At 44.7% G+C, this 14,271-nt stretch overlaps 1 protein-coding gene across 1 annotated transcript in view; it reads left to right on the top strand.

Moving 5' to 3' along the window:
- Window positions 1-14,271, top strand: part of DNAH2 (dynein, axonemal, heavy chain 2) — a 96,427-nt gene that overhangs the window by 63,161 nt on the left and 18,995 nt on the right. The window contains 11 exon segments of the mRNA XM_004685094.2: window positions 29-178; window positions 507-674; window positions 923-1,083; window positions 1,890-2,029; window positions 2,833-2,965; window positions 3,064-3,203; window positions 5,346-5,556; window positions 5,721-5,837; window positions 6,008-6,149; window positions 7,094-7,263; window positions 7,438-7,554. Coding sequence (XP_004685151.1) covers window positions 29-178; window positions 507-674; window positions 923-1,083; window positions 1,890-2,029; window positions 2,833-2,965; window positions 3,064-3,203; window positions 5,346-5,556; window positions 5,721-5,837; window positions 6,008-6,149; window positions 7,094-7,263; window positions 7,438-7,554 — 1,649 coding nt within the window.

Below are 14,271 nucleotides of genomic sequence, written 5' to 3'. Positions count from 1 at the left end.
ACTCTGACCCTTGATTCCCATGGCCCAGGGGACTTCCTGAGGGAGCCCAAGGTGTATGAAGACCTGACTGATCTGACACTGCTGAAGACAACCATGGAGACGGCTCTGAACGAGTACAACTTGTCAACTGCTGTCGTGCCAATGCAGCTGGTGCTCTTCCGAGAGGCTGTTGAACACAGTGAGCACTTCCTATTCCCACCCCTTCCCCAGCACCCCAACTATGGGGTGTTTCCCTTCCCAGATCTCAGCTTTCCTCAAGTCCAGGAAGTTGCCTACCACCTTGGTCCCAGGTGCCCTGGTGACAATGGGTGGCACTTTTTCTTCACATTGGTGTTTAAAAGACTTGCTGGAAGTGAGAATCCTAATCTTTACCAGAGCTTCAGTACTAACCTCTTTCCACACCTCTTGGCCCCTCTACTTCAGTGTCAGACATGCCAGTCCCCCACCTGGCGGTCTCCCTAAGGTTGCTCTGCCAGCCTTTGCCCTCATCTCCCGCACCCTTACAGTCACACGGATTGTACGGGTCATTGGACAGCCTCGGGGCAACATGCTGCTGGTGGGCATTGGGGGCAGCGGGCGCCAGAGTCTGGCCCGTTTGGCCTCATCCATCTGTGAATACATCACCTTCCAGATTGAGGTCACCAAGCACTATCGAAAGCAGGAATTTCGAGATGGTAAGGTGGTTTCCACATTGGAGGAGAATTTGGGGTTGGGTGTGTAAAGATCATGTGCCTGACTTATTGTCAGAATGAGAGGAGAGAAGGAAGGCAGAGAGTGAGTTGTGCCTGAAGGTCATGGGATGGTGTTGTATAAGTGTGGTGGGCAGGGAGGCTTCTTAAAGCATCCTCAGAAAAGGAGTAAGAACAGGATGGTGAATCTCAAAAGCCTGTTCCTCTCTTCCTCCTTCCCTTATCTGGCTCAGATATCAAGCGCCTGTATTTCCAGGCTGGGGTCGAGCTCAAGGCCACATCCTTCCTTTTTGTGGACACGCAAATTGCTGATGAATCATTCCTAGAGGACATTAACAACATCCTTAGCTCAGGCGAGGTGCCCAATCTCTACAAGACGGATGAATTTGAAGAGGTTTGATCCTTTCCACATTCACTTTCAATCGGTTCTTTGACCTTTCTGACTCATGCTGAATAAATACAGATCCCAGAATATGCTATATCGCACCCATTAGGTTGAAAAGTTGTTCTTCTTCAGCCTTTTTTCAAGGTGCCTACTGAGCAGGGTTAGGGTGGGAAGCTGTTTTAACATCTACACCTTGGGGTGAGGGGTGAGGGAAGGGTAGGAACAAAGAGGGGAAGAAGCCCAGTGAACTATGATGGTGGATTGTGGCAGACTTGGTTGGTGGTGGGTACACTACAGTGACAATACCTGAGGGGGATAGCCAAATATCAACTCAATTAAAAATTCATTCATTAAAAAAGAAAAAAAAGGGTCCTCCTTTTTTTTAACCCACTGGTAGTACAGTGGGTTAAAGCACAGCACTGAGAAGCTAAAGCCACTTCCACATGAGTTCTATCCCCGCCTGCCTCGGAGGTGACCACATGGCGTGGCAGACCTCTCCTGACCCGCCCGCTGCTCCCCCCAGCAATGTACTTCGCCGATTTGCCTGTTCTGCTCCCCAATCTGCCTCTGGTGAATCCGCTCACTGCCCCTGCACCTTTGGCCTGTACCCCAGTTCTGTATGCATAAATAGATAAATATTTAAAAAAAAAAAAAGAAGAAAGCACAAACATTTTCATATGAGTAAATGATAGCAAATAACGTTAAAAAAAAAATGAAACCCACAGCTTGCCAGCCCAACCAGCCCTGCTGCTGCCTCTGGCTCTGCCTTGGCTTTGATGTGTGCAGTGCTTTGATGTTCTCTGACTTCTGTGCAGATCCAGAATCTCATCATAGACCAGGCCCGGGCAGAGCAGGTGCCCGAGACGTCCGACAGTCTCTTCACCTACCTCATTGAGCGCGTCCGAAACAACCTGCACATCATTCTCTGCCTCAGCCCTGTGGGTGATCCCTTCAGGTATCTGCTCACCCCTGGCCATGTTCTTCATGGGGGCCCTCCTTCATGCGGGCTTCTCCTGCCTTGGGTGAGAATCTCGTGGGTGACTACTCACCGCCCCCAGCTCTCCTGCCCACTTGCCCACCCCACCCCCAATACTTACACAGGCGTCATCCCTGGGTATAACTGGATTCCTGGAATGGGTGGGTTTTTGGTTTTGTTTGGAGATTTTTAATTATGGTAAGAAAAAGTAACATAAAAGTATCTGCCTCAACTGACATTTCTAAGTGAACAATTCATTGTGGTACAACAGATCTCTATAATTTTCTCATTTTGCAAAACTGAAACTCTGCCCACTGAGACACTCCCCACTTCCCCCTCCCTAGCTCCTGACAACCACCATTCTACCTTGTTTCCACGAATTTGACTACTTTAGATACCTCGTGTAAGTGGAGTCACACAATATTTGTCTTTGTGTGGCTGTTTATTTCACTTCCCATAATGTCTAAACTGACAGGCACAAACCCTCTAATAGCCCTAGTTAGTGTGCATTATTTTTCCCATTTTGGAGATGAGGAAACTGATTTTCAAAAAGTTAGATGGCTTGCCCAAGATCCACACCTAGATTTGGAACCAGGTCTTTCTGAAACGAATTCTAAATACCACCCTGAACTAACTTTGAAGGGAGCAGAACCTAGACAAAGAGACACAGAAGCGTGAGGGTGGGGTATTTAAGTTTCTGGATAGAAGGTGTTCCTGTGATAAAGCTGGTGGCTGGAGGCTGAGTCTTCCCATGGTCATAACTACCTCTCAACGCACCCCAGGAACTGGATCCGCCAGTACCCAGCACTGGTGAACTGCACGACCATCAACTGGTTCTCAGAGTGGCCCCGTGAGGCCCTGCTGGAGGTGGCTGAGAAGTACCTCATGGGCGTTGATCTGGGAACTCAGGAGAATGTGAGATCCTACTCCCCAGCTCTCAATCCCTGGTTCCTGCCATTTCTCTTCTCAATCTGACTCCATTCCGCCTTATACCTTCTACCCACCGGCCACAGATCCACAGGAAGGTGGCACAAATCTTCGTCATCATGCACTGGTCAGTGGCGCAGTATTCCCAGAAGATGCTGTTGGAACTGCGAAGATACAACTATGTCACACCCACCAACTACCTGGAACTGGTGTCTGGATATAAGAAGTATGAATCAGAGTAGGGGATGTGGAGGGCCCAGGGAGCATGGTGTGTTTTAGGGAGATTGGTGAGAGGACGTATTTGAGGGGACCCCGGATACAGATGTGAGTGGAAGAGAAGCTTGGGGTCTTAATTTGTCCCAGGAAGAAAATAAAAGAAACGTGGGATTTCCAGGGGTGGGACTATCTCTTGGATCCTCTGGCGATGTTCCTGGGGCTTCAACTCCTCTCTACCCCTTCTCTGACTTTACTGGAATGATTGAGTGGTGTTTATTTTTCTAACCATAATATAACTGGGACTTTCCAGTATATTTTTAGTGTAATATAAATATATATTTATATGTAAATATGAATATTTATATATGTATAAATATAAATATGTATTCATCAATAAAAACATATTATATATTTGCATATAAATTATACCGTATATGTATAAATGTGTGTGTGTATTTACCTCCCAATTTTCTCCTCTCTGCCTTTAATGTCTTTCAGTTTTTGCACCATTTTTAAAGACAGATTTGTCTATTTATGCATGCAAGTACTGGGGTATAGGCCAGAGGTGTGGGAGGTGAGAGGATTCACCAGAGACAAGAGTGGGGAGCAGAATAGACAGATCTACTGAAATATATGCTGAGGGGAGCAGCAGGGGGCTTAGGAGAGGTCTGCAGCACCATGTGGTTCAGCTCCCCGGCTGGGGATTGAACTTGTGCTACAGTGGCTGCAGATTCATGGCGCCGTGCTTTAACCCATTGGGCCAACAGGGAGGGCCCTTCCACCGTTAAGAACTATACATTCATTCATTCAGCTTATGTTTAGTGTCTTTTTAACTACATAGTAATAATTTACTTTAATAGATATTTTAAAATGTTTTTTTTAAAAACCTCATTTATGGCCCTCCCTGGTGGTGCAGCGGATTAAAGCACAGCACTAAGAAGCTAAAGCCACTTCCTCATGAGTTCGGTTCCTGCCTGCCCCGGAGGTGCCCACATGACACAGCAGACCTCTCCTGGCCGGCCCGCTGCTCCCCTCATCGATCTACCTCTTCTGCTCCCCACTCTGTCTCTGGTGAATCCTCTCACCGCTTCTGCACCTCTGGCCTGTACCCCAGTTCTGTATGCATACACAAATAAATAAATCTTCAAAAAATAAAACCTCATTTATTGGATTCAGTATTTTAATCAAGTGAGAAAAAGAGCCATTTCAATAGTAAAGATAGTTAACATATTTTGGAGCACCTGCTATGTGTCATGGAAATGTATCAGTTCACAAAATTAAATCCTTGCCTCTCCCAGGTACAAAAGCTTACATTCTGTTTCTTGGTGTTAAGTTCTTTATATGCATTTTCTTTCTCACTTAGTTCAGCAAATAACCCTGCAGACTTTTTTTTGAGGGCTTATACAACATTGAAAACCCTTTGGAATGAGTTGCCAACATAAAAACTAGAGAAAAAAAAATACAGATTCTAGTTTCTCTTTAAAACTCAGTAATTGGGCCCTTCCTGGTAGCGCTGCAGGTTAAAGCTCAGCACTACAAAGCTAGCTATAGCCATGGCAGTACAAGTTTGATCCCCGGCCAGGGAGGTGACCCACATGGCACAGGAGACCTCTTCTGTCTCACCTGCTGCTACCCTCGTCAATCTGCCTGTTCTGTTCCCTGCTCTGTCCCTGGTGAATCTTCTCACCACCCCTACACTTCTGGCCTGTACCCCAGTTCTGTATGCATAAGTAAATAAATTTTTAAAAATCAGATCATCAATTAAAAATAAAAACAAAACTCAGCAATGTGGCAACATCCATTGAGCCCACATTCATTCCCAAGTGGGAAAAGCAGGCTGAGCTGAGGGATGTCTGCCCCTTGGGGCAGGTTTGTGTTTTCTAGTTCACTGCAGGCAGCCCGCCCACTGCCATGCAGGGGAAGAGTAGAAGATTTTCAAGCAGGGAGGTGGTGTGATGAAAACAGTATCTAGCAAGATGGTTTTGACAGTGGTAGATGGAATAAATCAGAATCTGGAAGGAAGGCTATTTGGGAATGATCTAAGCAGGAAATGATAAAAGCCTGAAATACCTTGGGATGGGAGATGGTAGAGGCCACTCCCCTCTCGGGGACCCCAGCCTTGCCTCCTCCTTTAACCTACTCTGACCCCCAGGTTGCTGGCAGAGAAGCGGGAGGAGTTGCTGAACCAGGCCAATAAGCTTCGAACAGGATTGTTTAAAATCGATGAAACCAGGGAAAAGGTGGAAGTGATGTCATTGGAGCTGGAGGATGCTAAGAAAAAGGTGGCTGAGTTCCAGAAACAGTGTGAGGAGTACCTGGTCATCATCGTGCAGCAGAAGCGGGAGGCAGATGAGCAACAGAAGGTGTGGCTGATGTTGCCCCTCATCTACTGGCAGTGCCCAGAGGCTTACTGGTTTCTCAGTTACTGCATCAAGACATTCCACACATTATCTTTATCTTTCATTAGTAGACTATCACCATCTTAGCCAAAGGTGAAGACATACCCTTGTCCTCTTTTCATCCCTAGGCCGTGACAGCCAACAGTGAGAAGATTGCAGTTGAGGAGATCAAGTGCCAGGCACTGGCTGATAATGCTCAGAAAGATCTAGAAGAGGCATTGCCAGCCTTGGAAGAGGCCATGCGGGTATAGGGTTGGTGGCCCGGGGAAGGGTTTGGGGCTGGCCTTGTCCGCAAAATCCCTGGGGAAGTGGTGGGAAGCCAGGTACCTCAGCTGGATCCAGTCTCCATGACGAACTTGCCTTCCCACCTGACTTGAATCTAAGTCGACTTTGGTCACTAAGTCCCTTTTCCCAGGCTCTGGAGTCCTTGAACAAGAAGGATATAGGAGAGATCAAGTCCTACGGTCGGCCCCCAGCCCAAGTGGAAATGGTGATGCAGGCAGTCATGATTCTTCGAGGCAATGAGCCCACTTGGGCAGAGGCCAAGAGGCAGCTAGGTAAGCTAGAGAACCCAGAGATAATTAACATCATTCACCCAGCATTAATTAATCATCTGCTGTGCATCAACCTCCCAGTACAGCAGAGATGAATGAGGCATTTGTGCTAGCCCTCAGAAGCATAGATCTCTTGGGAAAAGGAAGACGTAAATATCAGTTGAGATTTTTTTGTCTGTAAGTAGCAGAACATGACTCAATTTTTTCAAAACAATATAACAGTTTATTTTTACATCATTTTGTACATTTTTTAAAAATCTCAATTGTAATCCCTGTTGGTTTCCCATCACCAAGTCACCGATGTGCCATCACCATAATCCTGTGCACTTCCCTCCCCCCCTAGTTTTTGATCCCATTCCCCACTCCACCCCCGCAAAATGTCTCTGGTATATGGTTGTTCATTATTCTTGTTATTTTTTCGCCTGGTCCATTATACTCCTGCTATGAGTGAAACCATCCAGTATTTTCCTTTTTCTTTCTGCCTTATTTCACTAAGCATGATCCCCTTCAGCTCCATCCATGTTGCTGCAAAAGGCATGTGTTTCTCTTTTTTGGTTGCTGAGTAATATTCCATTGTGTATATGTACCACATCTTTTTTATCCAGTCATCTACTTTTGGGCATTTGGGCTGCTTCCATGTTTTTCCAATTGTAAATAAAGCAGCAATAAACATGGGGGTGCAGGTATCTTTTTCAATCAGTGTTTTTGTGTCTTTTGGGTAAATACCTAGGAGTGGGATTGCTGGGTCGTAGGGAAGCTCCAAGAACATGACTCAATTTAAGCAGAAAAAGGGAAGTTGTGTGAAGATACAGGAATGTATGACAGAATCCAACGACAGGAATACTTCTGCCCTTTTCACCCTGAGGAAAGAGCCAGGGGAAGTGAAATCTGGACAGTGAGGGTGGGGCTAGTCCCTGGAGCCCAGGCTTCCAATTTTTGTCCCACAGGGGAACAGAACTTCATTAAATCACTGATTCACTTTGACAAGGATAACATCTCAGATAAGGTTCTGAAGAAGATCGGGGCCTATTGTGCCCAGCCTGACTTCCAGCCTGACATCATTGGTCGTGTCTCACTGGCTGCCAAGTCCCTCTGCATGTGGGTACGGGCCATGGAGGTAAGCATTGCCAGGGTGGGGTGGGGAGTGAGGGGTAGGAGCTGGAAGCAGGCCTAGGAAGAGGACACTGTTCACAGGTGAATACCAGGGAATGGAGACCCAGGTGGGAAGGAAGGATCCCTGGCAGGTGAGTGGGTGGGCAGGTGACCGTGCAGTCTGGCTGTCTCCCTGCAGCTATATGGACGGCTGTATCGGGTGGTGGAGCCCAAGCGGATACGAATGAATGCAGCGTTGGCCCAGCTTCAGGAGAAGCAAGCAGCCCTGGCTGAGGCCCAGGAGAAGCTGAGGGAGGTGAGCCTCGAGTCCCTCTCTTCCGCAGTGGCTCTCTCTCTGATTTCCAGGTGTTTTATTCCTCTTCTTTCTCCCCATCTGACTCTATTCCCCTCTCCCTTACAAAGTCCTGTCTGCCTCCTACTCTATCCTCTGCTTAGGTGGGCTGCCTCTTGCTCAGAAAGCTAAGTTGATTGCGAGGGCCACGAAGGCACACAGGGCGCCGTCCCTGGGAGCCTCTCCGAAGGCTGATGTGGGGCTGGCGATCTCTAGAGTGGTCGTTGGACATGGGCCTGAGATGTGAATTGATGGAATCTGTATGGCAAATTGGTCTTTGCCCTGGTGGAGCAAGAGTGTTGACGTGGCTGCTGTGGACCAAGAGGATTATGAGGGACTGCTCAAGTGCTTGTTTGGGAGGATGGGGTGATCCTGGGAGGTGGAGTGGGGGGGTTACTTATTGTTGGCAGAGTAGACAACCCAGAAGGTGTTTTTACAAGATATATAAACAAATAGCTCTCAAATGGCAGAATGCTAACTGCTATTACCAAAAGTTCAAAATTTTTCCAGTTTAGCATTTAATTTTTCTGCCATTGATTTAATAAGTAATAGGTTCACATGGTTTGAATTTTAAATGTATACAAGAGTATCCAGCAAGATGTTTCTCTTGCACCTCTTCTCTCTAGCTTTAGATGACTTCCCTTGAAAGCTATCAATATTACAAAGTCTTGTTTATCCATCTGGGAGTTGTCTCTGCTTATATAAGTAAATTTATATTTTTTCATATGTCTAATATATTCACAGTCCTGTATTTTCTTACATATTGAAGATTGCTTCATATTAGTATTTAAAGAGCCTCTGCTTTCTTTTTATGGCTGTATAATATTCCACCAGGTGGTGATAGCATCACTCATTTAACCATTTCCCTTTTTGATGGACATATTCATTGTCTCTACATTTTGATCTTCTAGTCCTCAAATTTTTGGGGGGTGCCATCTTAAGTTACATCAATACTTTCATGTTTTATATAATAAAAGCTGGTAAATACCATTTCAAAATGTTTTAACTGAAACCAATCATGTAGAACATCCAGATGTCCAACCTTCTCAAATCAGATGAGGAGCTGAGGTTTAGTGAGGTTAAATGACTTGCTAGTTACTGACTGACCTGGAACTAGAACAGTATTTCCTGATTCCAAACCCTGTTGCCACCACAGCTCATCCCTGTTTTTCCCTGCTGCAGGCAACTTCACTAACATAAGTGAAGAATTGCCCCCAAGGCTTCTTCTGATTCTGTCTGTGCAGGGAACTCAGCCAGACCATAAGGGCAGGCTGCTATCTGCCCAGACCCCTGCATCGCCCTGTCCCTTCTTTCCTTGTCAACGTCCACTTGCTCATGAAGCCACTCTTTTATTCTTATTCAAGAGTGAATAATCACAGGCGTGGTCACCCACTTGAAAATGTTTCTAACCCCTGATTCACATCTGGGATAAATACTTAGCCCTTTACTGGTGAAAAATGGAACCCTGGGGGTCAGCTTCCAACAACATTATGCAAGACAGTGATAGAGCACCCAAGTATAGTCTTTTGTGAACCCTTAATAGATGAGTAAGCAGACAGGAAACCCAAATTTGTCCTTTGTTATTGATAAAAAACTGAATTGTAAGAGTCAGATAAATATCCCCATTAATAGACCTTCAGAACCAGGTACTTACCCACCCACTTGCAGATAGCACTGTACTGAGGCTAGGCATCCCTCCCCAGGCCAACTAATTCTTGTACAATTTCTTGTAGAAGCCTGGAAATGAGTATTCTGAGAGCCTCCATGTCTGAGCCAGCCAGTGGTAGGAAAACCTGTATAATGTACGAGGGCCCAGAAGCCTGGGAAGAGGCTCAGGAGCCAGCTATATTGCATATCAACCCAATCTTGAGCAATTTTAATCATTTCTCACTTGCTTGCTTGGGAACCTGAAAATGTATTTTCTCCAGGCCAAATTCTGACATGAACAAGGGTTATAAACCTCCAGCTTAGAAATTGTCCCAAAAGGCTCTGAAATGGACCAGAACTGAATTTTAATCTACCTTAAGGCAACTATCTATCCAAGGCTGAAAATTCACTTTCTTTCCTTTTTCCCAATACAAATTATATCTAGTCACATTGTCCAACATAGTATATTGGAGGTTATGCAGTAAAAAGAAGTGGTGTGTTAAAATGATGCAACATTACACATTTGTAATGTGTTAAAATGATACAATACACAGAAATTCCACGTATTTGACTATAACCCCCAGGATAAAATTCACTTTCAAAAATTAAACTCCTTTGTAAACATAAGTCCAAATAAATTAAAATCCAAAATCACTTTCCAAGCAAGAAATGATTAAAATTGCTGAAAATTTGGGTTGATATCTTGCTTTTGTGGGTTGAAAATCCAGAATCCAACATTCTTTTCTTTTTTTTAAGATTTATTTATTTATTCATACAGAACTAGGGTACAGGCCAGCGGTGTGAGGGGCGGGGTGTGTGAGAGGATTCACCGGAGAGAGTGGGGAGCAGAACAGGTGGATCTACTGAAGTACACTGCTGAGGGTATTTCAACAGCAGCGGGCAAGACAGGAGAGGCCTGCTGCGCCAGGTGGGTCAGCTCCCTGGCTGGGGATTGAACTCATGCCGAAGAGGCTGCGACTAGCTTCACAGTGCTGTGCTCCAGCCCCTTGCAGCACCAAGGAGGGCTCCAACATTCTTAATGTCCCCAAACCACCATCCCCCACTCTTACTTCACTTAGTTTCTGCTGAGGAGGTCCCTGTATCTGGGTAGAATCAGTTGCCTTAAGTTCTAGACAAGGCTGTTATCACTGGAAATGTATGTATCTGTCACAGACACTAGAGGCTTTATCAATTCATAATCTAGTTTCATGTAAACATCATTTGAAAAGTAAGAATGACTCGAAGAGCTAATAAGGGATACATGACTTCCAGATAAAATACTGTTTTCAGAGACCAGTTGCTACTGCAGCCTCAGTGGCTGTAGTAGAGACATAATAGTATTTGCAGGCACAAGGACACAGAAAAAAATCTTGCTCTTAGCTTCATCAGACCGTCAGGTGTCTAGAAACCATGACCTGTGAATTTAAATTTAACTGAAAAAACCCTCCAGCAATAGATTAATGGGACCTATAACCCAATGACAAACATTTACTATTTGGAGGATGGACGGGCTGGAAAATTCACGTTTATATTTCCTTTTTTTTAGAAGAAGAGTTATTGTGGTAGATACAGATAACATTTACCATTGGCCATTTAAAACATTCATTCAGTTGCACTGAGTACACTCACCATGGGATTCAGCCATCCCCACCACCTAGTTCCAGAAGTTTTCTTAACCCTAAAGAGAAAATGTGTGTATCTTTTTAAATTTCAGTTTCCCCCTTGAGCTCCAGGCTCCCCATTGTGTCATGATCAGGCATGGTTAGTCCTATACCATGGGGGCTACAGTTGCTGGTTTTCTTTCCCCCAAGTGCCTCTTGGGGGAGGATTGCACCATGTCCTCAGGTGTATTCTAATTGGAAAATTACCTTTAGCAGATTTCTGAACAAAAGCTACTGCTGAAGCCTGTGCCTCAGGGGAAGAAAGTGCCCTGTCATGTATGTCTAAAATAGACTTTGCTCTCCTTCTAAGTCCCCTATGTTGTTCAGGCATGTTCACTTAAGGCACAGGCATTGTAATACCTGTAGGCCCACCTGCCCTAACAGTATCATCTAGAATTTCAGACAAAATGAAATACTTCTAACCCACAATCCTATGAACAAAACACATAACTTCAAGTTAGTCTCACTAGTTTGTCAACTTAATCTTGATTGAAAATTTGAATAATGGGACTGAAATAATCCATTGCTATCTGCCTGGGCCTGGCAGTTACCATTTAAAGCCAGGACCCTGAGTACATACAAAACTGACTACCCAGAGTGTAAAAGCAGTAAGTCTATTTTGTCCATCAAAGCCTGACAAATGATCTAGCTGCACCACAAACTAGCCGGCTATTTCTGACTTGTAAGCCACAGCAACATTTATCATGACCACACCTCTCCGCCATCTCTTAGTTAAGTCTGCCCTTGCAGCTCACACCTTACATTCGGCCAACTCCATTTTCTTTGAAGCTGTTCTGCTTCAAAAGGTCCTTCCCTCCATTGAAGGAACTATTCATCTGGAGACAAAACCACAGTCGTCTGTCAAGGTTAAAAAAGCACAGTGTTGGTTTAAAGCCTTCTACTCAGGTGATAAGGGTGAAAACCCACCCACCCAAATGTGAGAAAACAACAACAAAACACTGATCCTAATATGGGCCTTTAATTAAAAATATTTGTCGTATCCCAAAGTCTGCCCATGAAACTAAGCCCTACCGTAAACTCCTTAATGGGTGTTCTGGTCTGCAAATACCCTCTTAAAGAGGGTCTAAGAACTACCAGCCTTCTATGCCTGGTTGAGAATCTGAGAAATAAAACAAAACAAAAATCATTTGGCCCAAATATCATCTTTAAACACTAGGCTGGAGCACGTTGCCGACATCTGTGAGTTCTTCTGGTGGCCATCCCATATTCTGACAGAATGAGCCCATCTCAGGCGTTGTTGAAGGGCGAGGGAGAGAAGTGCTCACGCCTGAAAGAGGACTGAGCTCAACGAGTAGTGCCAGAGGACGCTTCGCAGTTTCTCCCATTACGTCAGCCATTCCTGCTCCTCTCCTGGGGAAGAGGAGAGTGAAGGCGTGGAGGAGCCTTCCAACACACACGGGAATGACTAACATCAAAAGTATAACACAGCATGGCCCCAGAGGAAAAAATAAACCCAGGTTACAGAGGCTGTGAAAAGCACATCTCATCTAATTAGTATCGTCTGAGAGTGATTAAGAAAGGAGGAAATGACATCCACAAAACAAAAATAAGATGGTAGGAGGAAAAGTCCAAACAGAGAAAAAGAAAGAATTCTGAGAAATTTCAAAATGATCAAAGTGAGAAGTTTAGTACAAAGGTGGGAAGAGAGTCAAGGAACATAATTTTAAAAAGCAAACAAACCCACAATCAGAAAACATAAAAGGTATGAGAAATGATCCAACCAATAAGACTTTCTGAAAGAAAAAACACAGGGGCGATAGGAAAATATTTAGCAGGCCATTAGCCCACGTAGTGGCCTGTTCCTCAGTGTCTCAGCTACAGGCCCTCAGCCAGCCACACGCTCCACTCCGGGCACCACCCAGGTGATAACAGAGTGATGGTCTTCATGGCGTCTGACCCACCCATCAACCTGAAGTGCCAGCCACAGCCACAAGGCAAAAATCAAAGTGCAACAGACGCTTGAACAATAGGGGCGAGGACCCCAATCGCCTGCACAGCTGAAAATCTGCTTGTAACTTTTGAACCCCCCCAAGAACATGACTACCAGCCTGCTATTGACTAGAAACCTAACTTACAACAATTGATTAACATGTGGTTTGAATGTTAGATATGTTAATACTATGTTCTTATATAAAAAATGTGAACTAGAGAAAAGAAAAATGTCATTAAACAGATCATAAGGAAGAGAAAATACATTTACAGTATTTTCAGCAATGCAGGATTCAAGGTCAACTGTGTATTTATTGAAAAAAAAAATCTGTGTATAAGTGAACCTACCATTTTGGTCAAAGACCAGCTGCACAGAGACAAAATTGAGAGGCTATTGCAGATGGGGTGAAGGAAAGACAGGAAAAATACTTTTGTAGCAGATAAAGTGAAGATTTGTTGTTATTTCAAGTTATAAAGGTAACCTGTAGATGAAGAAAAACTTGAGAATAGAGAGAAAGGGATAGTGATGTGGAGCTCTAAGGAAATTAAATCAGCGCTTATCAAAATATAAAGTCAACAGAAATAATCTAAAATCGATAAGCCAGGAAACAGTGGTAGAGAAGGCCCAGGGTGTACAGAGACTGTCTCTGGAAGGAAGCAGCACGTGCATTGGATGGCTGGCTGGTGGGGCAGAGGACTTCTTGACATTCGAGAAAAGGATGACTTTGACTGCCTTACATGGGGTGAATGTGGGAGCGCGGTCAGGAGGACAACATTTCATGCCCACATGCTTTTGAAGTTTTAAGTTACCTCTCCACAGAGTGAACAGAATTAAAAAAGAAAAGCAGTAGTGTCAGGATGTGCTTATGCACAAACAAGGATATTCATTCCACTCTAGTTAATAATAGAAAATGTTGGAAAGACATGAATGTCTATCAGTAGGAGACTTGTTATATAAATTATGTCTTAATCATCCACAAGATTATTCTGCAGCTGTTAAGCATGAGGCAGCTTGACAAGAAACTGGCTTGGAGAAAAGTGAAAAATAGGAAGGTATAGAACAGCATTACAGTATGGCACCATATTTTATTATTTTTTAAAGTTGTATTTATGCATACAGAACTGGGGTACAGGCCAGAGGTGTGGGGGGTGAGAGGATCCACCAGAGACAGAGTGGGGAGCAGAACAGGCAGATTGATGAAATACACTGCTGAGGGGAGCAGCGGGCTGTCAGGAGAGGTCTGCAACGCCATGTAGGTCACCTCCCGGACGGGATGGAACTCATGCTTAAGTGGCTGCAGGGAGCTTTAACCCGTTGTGCCATCAGGCAGGGCCCCACCATTTATCTTTATGAAGATAAAGCACCCAATCAAGAAATAGGTATGGAACTCAGGGCACTGTTCTAGGCTAAGGATTCAGTGGT

The sequence above is a fragment of the Condylura cristata genome, unplaced genomic scaffold (assembly GCF_000260355.1).
Source record: "Condylura cristata isolate star-nosed mole 26May11 unplaced genomic scaffold, ConCri1.0 scaffold00017, whole genome shotgun sequence".
Lineage (NCBI taxonomy): Eukaryota > Metazoa > Chordata > Mammalia > Eulipotyphla > Talpidae > Condylura > Condylura cristata.
This window is presented reverse-complemented; position numbering and strand designations above follow the sequence as displayed.